Here is a 14,341-nt window from a genome sequence, read left to right as displayed (position 1 = left end):
AACCTATAGAAATAGATTTTCTTATTTAATTAATCTATTCTAACATTGTCCCTTGTTCACTAATTCACTAAATTTCATTTAGATAATTTAGAATTGTTAGGATAAGAAATTTTCTAGCTAGTGTATAACATTTGTTGAGAATATGAAGAAAATTTAAATAAATGATGAAGAACATTTTGCAAAAGGGTAGGATATGAACACTGAACTTGGACCCATATTACCAAAATAATCTTGGTAACATATGGATTAAAACAATTACTGAATAATTTCAATTAATGCCTCAAGTACAACATGTACTCCAAATACTGCTGCCTATATAGATGATAAAAAACAAGTTGTTATTTATAAAGTTGTTGGTTTCTGATTGTAATGAGAAATTAATTTGATGTGAGTAGGGAGAAACCAATATTTTTGTGACCATATTGTTTTTTTACTATTACCGTCAATACTGTATCCATAGCAATATTTTTCACAATCCAAATCATGCAAATGTAGATAAACACCAAAACCAAGGCTATTCAAATAATCTACAAACATTTTAGTGAAACAACTTAAGAACTGAAACTCTAGCTCAAACACCTTTAAATGTTAGCTGGCCCTTCAATGTCGTGTGTGTGCATGATGCATCTAAAAAGTAGGCACTAGCAATCACCATTTAATTTTCTCCAAACCTGAGAATTAATGTAAACTATACACAGGGCTAAGCCAATCCTGGCCAAATGCTGAATATGTATTGCACTCAGAATCCAAATTACTGTATATCTGCCTGTGTTCAGAACTGCTCTGTGAGGTGTCCCTGAACTTGATGGGGCTATCCTGAGACTCTAAGCCAGTCATTCAGAAAAGTCTCCCTACATTCTAATAGATTTATGTTAAAAACAAAGCACTGAATACCTTAGTATAACTTCAATTCATTTGAAACATTTTTTACTCTGTCTTGGAGCGCAAACAAGGTCAACTCACTATTTTAACTTGTAAATCTGACAGAAGCACTAAGAAAGCCACAAATACTGAAAACTGCCTGTGCAGTTGCAAAGCTTCCTGTGACCACCCATTCTACTCTAGCTACCTGGTGACTTATGGCTAATGATACTCATGGGTGAAGTTTAACACAACGCTCATACTGATAAAAGAATTAGCCTGCTTTCCTCAGTGTGGCACAGGACTCCTTCTCCTGCCTTGAATATTTTACAGTCTCAGGCAAACACTGACATTCTGATCAGGTACCAGATTGCTCCTGGCAGTCACACAGTGTTACAAACTAAGGAAGCAAAAATACATAAACCTGAGTGGCCAATCCCCAAATGCTCATGCCAACTTTGGAAGCCTTCACAGCCCAGTACCTCTCCTGGTTGCCAATGCAGCTCTCTACTGACCCAGGCATCAGAGTGACTGGCTGACTACTTGGAACAGCTCACAAGTAGCACAGTTATCCAGGTGTTTTCAAAACAACACTTACTATTCTACTAATTCTGGACACGAAAAATGGCTTATGCTTCTTGACCTGAACACACTAGCCACAGTTTTCTGACACAAGACAATACACACTCACTTCAAAGAGAAACAATACAAATAATAAATATAGGCACAACACAGTTTTTTTCCTCTTTTTTGTTCCACTAAAATGAGTAATAAAGTATTATTCATTAGTTTATTGGGGCAAACAACCCAGACTCTACTACTGTTCCTGATTTTTCTGATTCTTCCTTGACTGCATACCACTACATTTTGTAGGTCGGCACTCACACAACACTTTTTTTTAAGAAATGAAAATACCTCTGTAGTGGTTCCAATGTCAGCAGATGGACTGTATGTGCTGGTATCTGGTGGAATGGTACCAATGCTACTTTTAACTGGAGAACTAGGAGGAACAGGTCCTGTCATGGTTTCAGTATAGACAGAAGACACAGATTGATATAGAACTCCTTTCCTCTGAATTTTATTCCAAACTTTACTTGTGACCTCAGCCAGTTCATACAGAAGCTGCACCTAAAAGAAAAAATTAGACTTTATTTTAGGATGAATCTTTTCTTAATGAGGTGAAGGAGAAATCATCAAAGTTCTGATGACTGAGGCTTAGAATATAGCAGAACTGAACTTCTCACCATTTATAATGTTCTGATAAGAAACTACATTGCAAATAAAAAATTATCATGTACAGTATATAGACTCTGATAAAATAATTTGTTTGCATAAACATATGGTACATAGCTCAAAAACATAAACAATAATGTGGTCTTGTAAAATTTCTATTTTTTAACATAAATTTTAACAATTGAGCAAAGGTAATTTATCATATATTTCATATGTATAGATACTGTCTCTATAAAAAGGCAAATGTAAACTTATAAAATATTAATGATGCAAAATTATTCACTAAAATTCTATTAAAATAATGATCCCATGCAGCATGTGAAACTGATCTGGCTTTGGAAAAATATTCACTACCAAACTCAATAGTCTCCCGGCATATGTCATTCCAATATTTAGAAACACACTGTTTAACTTGCACATTGTTTGACTCAGTTCTAAGATATTTACACAAGTTTTTGTAAATAGGCATTAATCATGGAATTTGTATGACAACATATTGGAATATACTGTATAAAAAAAACGTCAGTGAAAACTGAAAATAATATATAAGCAGATTCACAGCTGGATACCATACCCAACTTGCCATTATAAAAAATTTAAATTCTCATATTTATAAGAACTTTAAGCCTCAGGACACTTTTGCTCTATGAAGCTGGCTTCTTATGTGGGCAGAACAGATGCAGAAAAATACTGCTGTCAATCTATATTTGATATAAAACAGTACTTGATTTTGTGCGTGAGAATGTGTGATGAAGTCCCAAAGTACATGGTGCAGTCCTTTCTTAAGAGGTGAAATGCTGGAATTTTATAAAAACCTTCTTAATTCATCTTGGATTTTCTTTTGAAGTCTGAAGGTTTACACAGAGCAGGTCACATAATCTTTTGACAGAATTTTCCTTAGAGGAAATAAACTTCACAGTACTTTTTTTTTCCTTTATACACAGAGCAATCTACAGCCAAACAACTCTGCCTGTGGTGAAGAACTCTTTCAGTTACGCTCTAAAGTATTTTGTGTCTGTAGCACTCTGATAGGCACTAGTAACCTTTAAATTACCAATTTCAAATTTCTAAGTTTTCCCAAGTCTTTTCCATGCAGTGCAGGAAGCTCAACTAATGTCCTAATGTAACTAACTAATGCAACGTCCACCCAATTGATCGACTAATATAACATTAAGTGGTGTTGACACTTTGCTGGCAAAAGTATCTCTAGAAATTTAATAGGATACAGGCAGATATCCAAATCATACAATTTCCCAATGTACCAATTTTTTCCAAGAAACCAAAAGACAAATTAAGCTATATTTTTATGTTTTAATGAAAGCAGGGCTTTCAGAAAATTATTTTGCTATTGTTCCTAAAGGCACAAAGTAATGCTAAAGAAGGAACCTGTATTTACATATGTGCTCATATACAAGGTGAAGAGGCTTGTCATCAGTTAATCCAACAGTGAAAGGTTCAAATCTTACTGAGGTTGCAGCAGTCATAATCATTAAAGCTAGTAATTACTTACCTTGTCAGGGACACTTTTTAAAATTGCTCAGGCTAGAATCTTTCCAGCCACTCTGAAACAGTGGCTATTTCAGACAGCAGTAGCCATGTCTCTGAACATCACCAGCAACCAGCCAACCAAGTAGTATGATCAAAATACTCTATCCCACTCTGAAACTAGGGACAAAATAAATTTGTAGCTATACAGTTTGTGCTAATTGGGAGTGGGGCTGCAGCCAAACCTCATCCCCAATGGGTGCAGCTGTGAAAAGCAGGTGAGCAGCATTGAAAGCAATGAGCCATGGAGTGCCCAGGTGCACTGACCAACCACCAAAGGAACAGAGGGCACACAGGGGCACTGCATGAACATGAGGAGTATAAAAAGCTGGGCTAAAGCCCAAGAATGGCAGATGCTTACAGCCTTCTGAAGTGATATGGTATTACTCTGTATGGGCAGATGCCTGAAGCCTTCTGAAATTGCATGGTGATGTTTTGTGTATTGTGGCCATCTCAACTGCGACATAAGTTCACCAAACAAAAAGTCACACTTTCATTAGAGGGAGATGATTTTCACAGAGCTATGCTAAAAGGTAAAAATACCAAAGACCCTCACAATAAAGCCTCATTAAAACAAAAAAGATGGTGTGTGTCTACATGTAAGTAAAATATCAAAACTTCAGATAAAGTCATATCTTTGGTTATTTTTAATGGTTATTTTTTGGTTATGTTTATTTCATTCCACTGCAACATTCCACATTCCTGATTAAAATGGAAGGATTCCTTTTCTGTCTGTTGGTTGCATATTTTCAAATGTGTCGTCTCAATAGTTTACAAATACATTTCTGATTATATGAGAAGGGCTAGTGTAAGTGTAAGGCCTCCCTCCTTTCTAAGTATTTTTGAGCATATATAATAATTATTTTTAGAACACACTATTTAAAAGAAAAATGGTAGGACAAAAAGGGTAAGTGCCAGTATTTGTTAAAAAAGGCTTCCCTCTCTCACTTCAAAACCACACATAACTCAATAAGACCCCACTGACTACTTGGCAAAATCTATAAAGCTCAGTATGTTACAGCATTTCATACTTTAAAAATAACACATTACTACAAAATTGAAAACTACAACCAAAGACAACATCCTGGCAATTTTGCACACTGGAAGTATCTATTGACTTTACAACCATCCGAACATTATTTCATATTAAATCATAATAGTTACAGAAATATAATACTTCACCTTTGCTACGATTTAACAAATTCACCAAATTTCACCTAGTTTGAGGCTGTCATCTATAGAAAAAATACAGCCTGCCATTGTAAGGAATCAAATTTCCTACTGTGAATTTATGACTATCAAATGCTGTTTATGGAACAGCATTTTCATCTTCTATCTTTCGACATCTGGTTCAAGAAGACTTCATTTTTTTCTTCCCTTTTGCATAAGTAAAGCAGAAAGGACAAGTAAGGCACATGTAAAGGAGAAAAGACAGTTCAAGAACCTTTAGTAAACTCAAATAACTTCTCCGCATCCTTTCAGTCATTAGTAAATTAAGTAACATCAGCAAAGTGTACAAGGACATCCTTTAAGACAACAACATTTGATTAATATTTCATGCTACAACTTCATTTTAACATTTCACTATGCACATAATATGATTTATATGGAGCTTAGAGTTTCAGTTTTTTAGTGGAAATATTTTCTTACAGTTTGCAAAACAAAATACTTAGTTACACTTTAATAGGAATGCTTGAAAAATATTGTATTTTTCTATTCTAGTTCTCAACTCACACTTAGGTAAGGCTTGCACTTATAACAATACCATTTCACTTTTAATATTATTAAATACCTACTTGTATTTGAAATCACAGCAAACTAGGTCCAAGTCATTAAAATACAAGATGTGCCTCTGAAAAAAATCTAAGAACACCTTTTCCTTTTAATAAACAAACAAAAATGAGGTGGTAACTTTTGTTTACATGCATTCATCTGTTTTTATTTCTTTTTACTGTAGGATAACATTTTTTGCCTAAAAGGCACTTTATGTTCAAAGAAACATTAGTTCCATGAAAATGTAGCAAAAAAAAGGACATTAAACCACTTCAATATAAGAATCCACAGTGACAGCAGAACAGTATCACAGCATTTAATGGTACATCTGCAATTCATTTCACTCCATCAGCTAAAAGATGCATTTATACTACAGCTATTACATTTGGAGAAGAGTTTAAATTACAGAAGTTGAGAGAGCTTCAAAGCAGATCTCAATCTAAGCACCTTGATCTTGATGGCCCAGTTAAAAAAAAATTAAGATAGAGACTCTCTTCATGAAAATGCAGATCAATCGTACTTAAATCAAGTTATTTTTAATTTCCTTTTATAAATCAATTAAATGTACCAACCTGGGGGTTGGAGCATTTTATTTCAAGGGATTCAAGGTCGACGTGGAGGCAGACAACAAATGAGTGTCTGGATTCCGGCCCAGAAGCAAGCAGTTTCTGTGAAGTCACAGCTAAAGTAGAAGTAAAGCCCATTGGTTCTACCAAATTAAGAGTCATTTGTTGTCCAAGAAGAGTATATACACTGAAATGGTGCAGACTAATTGTCCATGGAAAAGCATCACCTAGTGATTAAAAAAAATGGGAAAGAGTTAAACAATTGCTTAATAAACAGTATGGTATTAATTTCACAATGCTAGCAAAGGCCTTATCGTAAACGACCTTAAAAGTCAGGAAGTGCAATGAACAATCATTAAACTGATCCCAACTTCTCATAAATATAATTCAACCATCATTTCCATGCTATACTTCAAAACCTAAACAATAGCAATAATTTTTTTACAACTTCTAGAAACTGAAATCCATTGGGAATTTTAACTCCAAACTGTGAACAAACATGTACAACACAGTACTTAAAGAAATCTTCCTAGTTCTTATAATTTTCCTCAAACTGAACAATATCTAGAAAAAACTTCCCACTTTTTTCAGGATAATATATACTTATATCTATTTAGAGGCTGTAATACTAAAAAAGTGAATTCTTTCCTTTAAAAGTCTACAGGTTGCATCTCAAACAGTGGTGCTGCAGAGTGAAGCCTATTCCAATGGTCACAGGACAGATCTTTCCACTGCGTCACTTAAAACTTCCTAGATTATGGATTTTCTAAAAAGAAATTATTATGGACATACACTTAGTACTTCATTTCTTATATTTAGGAGGAAGTCTACCCAGAGAAGTTCCCGGCATTCCACCAGGAATCATTATCAGGAATAATCAGTGAGGGAATTGGCAGTGCACAGCTGAACAACAAAATGCCTACAGCTTCTGCACAATCAGTTTTCTTCAGGTTGTCAATAGATGAAATGTAAGAGTTTCCAAAACAGGATCACAGAAATATTCAGGTAGTTCTTTAAAGGGCCAACAAGAACTCCTTTTGGTGAAGGAAAATTTCCAACAGCTCTACTAGCTAGAGTTGAGAGGAATTGAACACACAGATTGCAGGACTTGAAACAGAAACCCTGTGGTGGGTTGACTGGCTGAGTGTCAGGAACCCATTACAGCTGCTATCACTCCCCTTACTCAGCTGGACTAGGAGAGAAAATATAACAAAAGGCTGGAAGACGGAGAAATAATTCACCTGTTACTGTTGATGGGCAGAAAAGACTCAGCTTGGGAAAGTCCATCTGGAGCCAGTTGGAACTGGCTTTCTTGGACATGAGGAAAGCTTCTGGAATGTTCTCACAGATGTCAGCCCTGAAGTCCACCCCACTACCAAAACCTTGCCATGTAAAGCGAATACAATCTCACATATAATAGCCAGGTCCCAGAGGAAAAAAATTGGGCTCTGGGAGAATCACTGAACCAAAATTCAAAGAATGCTCAAAGGAAGTGAGGAAAATAAGGCAGTAAAAGATATGTGGATAATTCTAATTTTACCTGAAACAGATAACGGGTTTTCACTCTTCAGAAATATAAGAACATAACAATATTTCAGGGGGGCTTTTGGATTTAGTTTGGTTTTGTTTTCTTTAAAGAAAGTCCTCATCACATTTGTCAGATTTCCTACTGAGGAAGTTGGGCCTTTTTGTCACAACGTCAACATAGAGTCTGTGCCCAACATGTGAATTTTCAATCCACCAAAAGAAACTGCCTGTCCAAATATGAAGTAACGTAAAAGTAGCTGGATGAAGTGCCAAATCCAGACACAGCAGGCTGGTGAGCATCCACAAACCTCAGCCATGCCTGAAACAGTTTTCATCTTTGGAGGGAGAGCAGAGAAAAAAAAAAGCTCTCCTTCTCACAGGAAAATTCAGAAAGTTATTTGGTATGAGTTTTTATTTTTCAAAATTCTGGCCTAAGTCATGGATAAAAAGAGTCCAAATTAATCTAATAACCCAGAATCATGAGAGCCAGTCTTGAGAATCAGAAGAGAAAATGGTAGACATAGGACTGGGCCCCTTTGGTCCCAGGGGACAATAAAAAATTCAAACCAGTGTTCTTAAACAATACATGAAGAGAGTGTTTGCTGCCTGGTGTGACCTACAGTCGATACAGTCCTCCTGAAAAATCACAACACTAAGAAATAGCACCAACTGTAAACAGTGATTAGATAAAGAAATTAGAAGGGTTTTGAAATTAAAAGAAAGCTCCATTCCAACATCTTTTAACCATATTATTTTAATAAGACTTCTATTTCTTCTTCCACAGGTGACTTCAGCAATACATTTATATGGTCAAAAGTATGTATCAGAAAACTCTGTGTCACATCCTAAGAGCAAACTGAAAACTTCAAGAGTTTATTTTGAAGCTATTACATACTGAAGAATTTGGTTCAAAATAACTTGAAAATATTTACAAAAGGTTTGCAGATTAGAAGCTTTGAAGGCAATTAATTAGTGCTTTTTTCCAAGATCAGTCATCCAAGAAATACAAAAAAATAATTGTAATAGATGGAAAAAATTCAAATGCAAAGTCAACTCCAATGACATGTTTCTAATTATTACATATAAACTTTGTTTTTCTCTGTGACCACCACAGTGAATTAACATAGTTTATATTTCATGGATTAGAAAGAAAGAATATCTACAGAAAAAAAATCAGTGGTAGCTCTACTGGACTGCACACAATATCTACCTTAAAAGGAAAATAATGATAAAATTTTATCAATTTACAGAAACTGCAGTATGTTGAAAAAATACTTTAGTAAAGACACAGTGAATTTACAGCTATAAAATTCCCCCAATGTCATCAATTACTTCTTCTTCAGCTCCATATACACTATATGCCTGTTTTTGCATTTTATTGGAACTGTGCACCTGATAAATCTTTATTTTGTTGTTGTACCTATGTCTTACTTGTTTTTAAGGAAAAAATGTACCTTCATTTGTTTGCAAATTTGCTTTATGAAACTATTAAAAAATTAATTTGAAGCATCTAAACATCAAAAGCAACATTGCTTATAGGATTTTCCCATAATTTAAAGAATGATTTCTTGGTAGAAAGGAGAAGTCAGTACCACATTTAGCAGAATTTTCTCTACATCTAACCTTCCCATCTATGTATACTACTATTTTGTCACCTAAGTAATGAAATTCTGAAATATTTTAACTAAATTGGGAAAACTGGAATTGCCTTCAGTGGAACTAGAGTACACCCCATATTTATTATGGCAAGTTTATAAAATATACACATGAAAGACTCCTACTATGGTTGAAGATTCTTGTTAATTCCTGATTTACTAGTATAATAAATCCTTATTTTTAATTTTGTAGAGCATCATCACTGATTTGTATCTAAAAATGTATTAATTACACAATTTCAACTGCTTTGATAACTTCTTAAATTTATAAATATCACTTTCAGGTATTTGGCAGTTGACTGACCCAACCATCAGACGATTTTCAAAGACCTGGCATTTATCTGCTTCTTGCAGTAGTTTAGAAAGACTAATTTCCTACAGAATTTTTGAATTATTTTTTCAATGTATAAATAAAATTTTGGTATGTGGGAGCTCTTTCTCTGGTACTTATTGAGGCACTTTACTTCTTTGCTAGAGTTAATCACTAATGCTCATAACAAGACTTCCCATATGTGTGACATACAATATTGATAAATGTACTTAACTACTAATAAATGTTATGTTTGCTCTCATTTTTATGAAGTACTTATCTGTATTGAAAAAAAAACAGATTGCAATTGTGGTATTTGTACATGATGTTGTGTATACAATGCTGACAGTTCTACAAAAGAGAAATTTTGTTGGTTTAAAATCAGTAATGGTAGGAGAGAGATCATGAAAGCTCTATCATGCATGTGTCTGGGATCTATTCCCAGGTTTACCACTGGTATCCCCTGCAATCCTTAAAAAGCAACCTGCCTACTGTGTCTTCACTTCCCTTTCTGTACCCACACTGCAGGGTCTTTACATGGATTTCTAAAGGCCTCATTCTCATGGGACATGCAATGTTTAAAATAAAGATACTGCAGTCACTACATGGTAGGTCACTTGTACTTCCTCCCAGTCATGCAACAGGAAAGTAGTTCTGTGTCTGCATAACTCCAGCTTCTCCAACATGAGAACTAAATTTACAAGCCATTCTCATAACAGGTAAATTAAACACAGTAATTACTATTATAGATGGTGACATCAACTATAAGCTCAAATAAACCAAAATAAGGTAGATTTAGATTAGATATAAAGAATAAATTATTCTCTACAAGAATAGCAAGACACTGGATGAGGCTGCAGAGAGAAGCTGTGGATGCCCCCATCCCTGAAAGTGCTCACAGCCAGGTTGGAATGGGCTCTGAGCAACCTGGTCAAGTGAAAAGTGTCCCTGCCCTTGGCAAGGGGGTTGGAAATAGACAATCTTTAAGGTCACACACAAACCCCTCTATGAAAAGGCACACTATTTTAATGTCAAATATAAAAATAATTTCTGTAAATTTAAAACTAAACACTTTTTAAAATCTAATGCAAGATGATAACCTGTAAGAAGGCCAGCATACTGCTGTTCTACTTTAAACATTTAACAGTAGTTTTCAGGTTGAAAATGGCACTAATTTCCTATTTCCCTGCAAGTGACTTATTGACAGATTATTATTGAGTTTCAACATATGTTACAAAATTCTGTGAAGATATATAATCTGTTTTATTTCACAAGCAAAAACTATCTTTCAAATTTAAATATTTGGAATATAGTGATTCACATTACTGCCAGTATATGGCTATCCACCTGAAAATGTGAATATAATTAGTAGCAATATCAACAACAATTTTAAGATACTGCTTTCTGGAAGTATTTTACTGTGTCTTACCTAAAGATCTGTATCTTACTGCATCTGACATAAGTAAACATTTTTACAAAAAATGAACTCATAAAATTTACTGCTATGAACCAGAAGAGGTACATTATTATATTAATAACTAATTAATATTATTAAAAATCAGTAACTAAAATAATTGAAAATGTAAACTTCTAAAAACAGGAGGATTTCATCAATAATAAAAAATTTCATTATTGCTCTGAAACAGTGCTTCACCTATGCAAAAGCTCCCTTAATGTCTTCACCTTGTTTTCCTGTCATCAGAGTTTAGATTTTTGGAAGACCACTTAGCAGTCCAGAAGTTCTGACCACAACAACATATGTTGTCCAACTATATTTACCACATTTTAGCCTATCACTATAGATTGGAACTTAGAGATTATATAGATGAATTGTCAAATATTTGAAGTTAGATGTGCACAGAAAGTCACAACTCACTTTAAGCACTTCTCTAAACATTTCAGTTTTGCTTAAACTGAGTTTGTAACTATTTACTTTTTTCTTAGTAACTGTTTTACATAAACAGCTACAGCTACAAATAGGACAGAGGTCCTCCTCTTTAGGGTGCCAAAACAGAGAAGACAAGGGGCAGCAGGTACAAGTTGCACTGGGAGAGATTTAATATCAATATAATGAAGTTTTTACAGTAAGGACAATCATTAACTGGAACAGCCTCATTAGAGATGTGCAGCCTTTCAGGAGCAAACGAGCAGGGTGTTGGGTAATGTCATCTTGGAACCCTTGGCCATGCAAGTTTGGACCAGGTGATCATTCAAGGTCATTTCCAACCTGGCCTTCCAGGCTCTATGATTCTGTGATTCTGCTTTAACATCTTCAGTAAATACTACCTCACACATCTCTGTCTGATTAATTTGTAGTCTTAAGATAATACTAAATGCAATTCAATACCTTACATAATTGTATTTGTTATTCAACAGAAGTTCAAAGGAGTTATTTCATTCTTCACATAGATAAATCCATTTATGGATTACTTAGTTATTTATGACTCAGCTATATGATGTTTCTGGGTAGACATATTGTAAAAGCATTCCTATGAACTAAAATTGCCTCAGAGATGCAGCAAAACTCTGTAAACACATGGAAAGACCTGATTGTGGGATAATGTATAAGCTATTTTTACATTATGTTGACATCTTGAGATCAGTAAGTATCTGAGTGGGCTGAAAAAATCCCAAATGACAGTAAGAATATGTTCCCTTTTTGTCCTCTTTTAGTCTTTCATGTAATAGGAAAAATATATCAATGAGCACACAGCTGTCTTAGAAGTGACAACACAAGGAAAAACCTTTTATTGTCTTTATAAAAGAAGGAATGTTCAAACAAATGGCTATCAGGAAAACAACAGCTGACTAAATATAATTTCTGAGAAATGCTAACATGTCTGACTGTCCCTGAAGTCTTGTTCTAAGACAGAAGCAAGTTAAGAGACTTTCACACTACAAGTCCATAAAAATTATTTACCTCTACAGGGGAAGAAGCAAAGAAGGTGACTTTAAGCTGTAAAAAAACTTTGACATAATCTCTTTAAGAGGGAGTCTTGGCATGGGAGAAGAAAATGGTTCCATTAGAGAACCAAAAATATCAAGATTGTGAGAACTTCTGTTTGGCATTATTCCCAGAGCAGGAAGCCACACACAAATAAATTCCTTACCATAGGCTTTATCCCAACCAAGGGGATTCTTTTTTCTCACTAGGTTCTTTCCTTCAAACCTGGGTCTGACAAAACTCAAATGACTTCTTACTTTCATAAATGGTTTAAATTACATCATCAGTTTAAAACAAACAAAAAACTTCTGGTAAATGTATCTTTTATCTGTCACTATGATTACCAAATAAGATCATTCTTACTGAAATTTATTAGGAAAAACACATATACCTTTCTCTCTTTCTTTCAAACAATTTTTCTTTTCATTTGGCAGAATCTCTAATATGACATTCAATACTAAAAATTGCAATTTTATTTCCATTGCTATGAGTTAAGGTAAAATACAGAATGGAGAAAAGTCCAATGTAAGTGGTAGATCAAAGGGAGAAGAAACACAATGTTATAAATCCAAACAAATTTCAGATGGCTGGAGCAAGACTAGCTCTTGAATGTGATTTTGACTTAATTTTTCATACCCTTTAAATTGTTTCTATTTCAGCAAGAGAGAAAACAGAATAATTTTCTCAGAAAATGCTGTCACAAAAGCAATGGAACAATTGTTGCATGTCCCTCTCTTCATCTTAGAAACAATACAAAAACAGGAAGAAATATTTCTAAATAATATAGTTTGAGAATACAACAACTGTATACTAATACCCTGGTTTTGTCTGGGGTAGACTTAATTTTCTTTACAGTACTTGGTATAGTGCTGTTCTAGATTTGTGCTGTGAACTGTGGATAATATGGGTATGTTTTAGTTATTGCTGAACAGTGCTTGAAGTTTTCCTGCTTCTCACACTGTTCCACTAGCAAGTAAACTGGGGGCACATGAGGAGTTGGTAAGGGAGACTGCCTGGTCAGCTGACCCCAAAAAACCAAAGAAACCAAACAAACAGAAAGGCTAGAACACCTGCCTACTGACAGGAAATAGCAAATCAATCTGTTATTTTCCTTTGATTGCACCTGCAACTTTTACTTATCTTTTAAGCCGCCTTTATCTCAACCCCTAAGCTTTCTCACTTTTGACCTCCTGATTGTCTTCTCCATTCCACCAGGGTGGAGGAGTGAGTGGCTTTGTGCAGCCAGAGCAGCTGGCTGGGGTTAAACCACAAATACTGGCATTTCCATGGAATCCAAAACTTGGTTGTGAGCCTAGCTCTCACGAAAATCATTAAAATAAACCTGGAACCCAAGGCTCAAGATGGTTCAGAGTATTTGCCTCATCTATTTCCAGTATACTTCCAATGTATAGTTTTTCATACATATATATATATATAATATATATATATTATATATACACATATAAGATATATATACACGAACATATATATATGGAACAAGATTTTTACATCAGGATTTCTTCAGAACATTGCTGCAAGTCCATTTATCACTTATCCTGATTATTTCTAAGGGCTCTGTTAAAGAAAACCAAAACAAAATAAAAATATTGAACAAAAGCAACTTATTTTCACTTACTAGGTCTTTTTCAGCTTATCTCCTCCTTTCATTTCTTGATCAGTTGCAGAAAGTTAAAAGCTGATTCTTCCCCCAAGCTGGTCTAAAACTCAAACCTCTATCAAATACTAGCTTTTCAAATAAGAACTACTGTACTTTTCCTCAACATTTACATTTTTTTTTCTTCAAATCTCTACAAAATCCTTGCTACAAATCCTAAGTCACAATGTATAACACAACTGTTGCCTGTCAGATGACCATTAAAGTCTCATTCTTTTATTTTGACAGTTTGCTATACTTGTGAATTTATTT

General features: G+C 34.5%; 1 protein-coding gene across 8 annotated transcripts in view; it reads right to left on the bottom strand.

Moving 5' to 3' along the window:
* The window catches only part of VPS13B (vacuolar protein sorting 13 homolog B), a 434,872-nt gene that overhangs the window by 189,619 nt on the left and 230,912 nt on the right, over positions 1-14,341 (bottom strand). For all 8 annotated transcript variants that reach the window (XM_021529420.3, XM_085573894.1, XM_021529419.3 and 5 more), the window contains exons 24-25: positions 5,985-6,205; positions 1,777-1,989 (exon numbers count right to left, since the gene is read on the bottom strand). In XM_021529420.3, coding sequence (XP_021385095.3) covers positions 1,777-1,989; positions 5,985-6,205 — 434 coding nt within the window. The remainder of the gene's footprint in view (positions 1-1,776; positions 1,990-5,984; positions 6,206-14,341) is intronic.

Source organism: Lonchura striata, chromosome 2 (assembly GCF_050655825.1).
Source record: "Lonchura striata isolate lonStrDom1 chromosome 2, ASM5065582v1, whole genome shotgun sequence".
Lineage (NCBI taxonomy): Eukaryota > Metazoa > Chordata > Aves > Passeriformes > Estrildidae > Lonchura > Lonchura striata.
The sequence above is the reverse complement of the archived record's forward strand: the minus strand, read 5'-3'. Positions and strand labels throughout refer to the sequence as shown.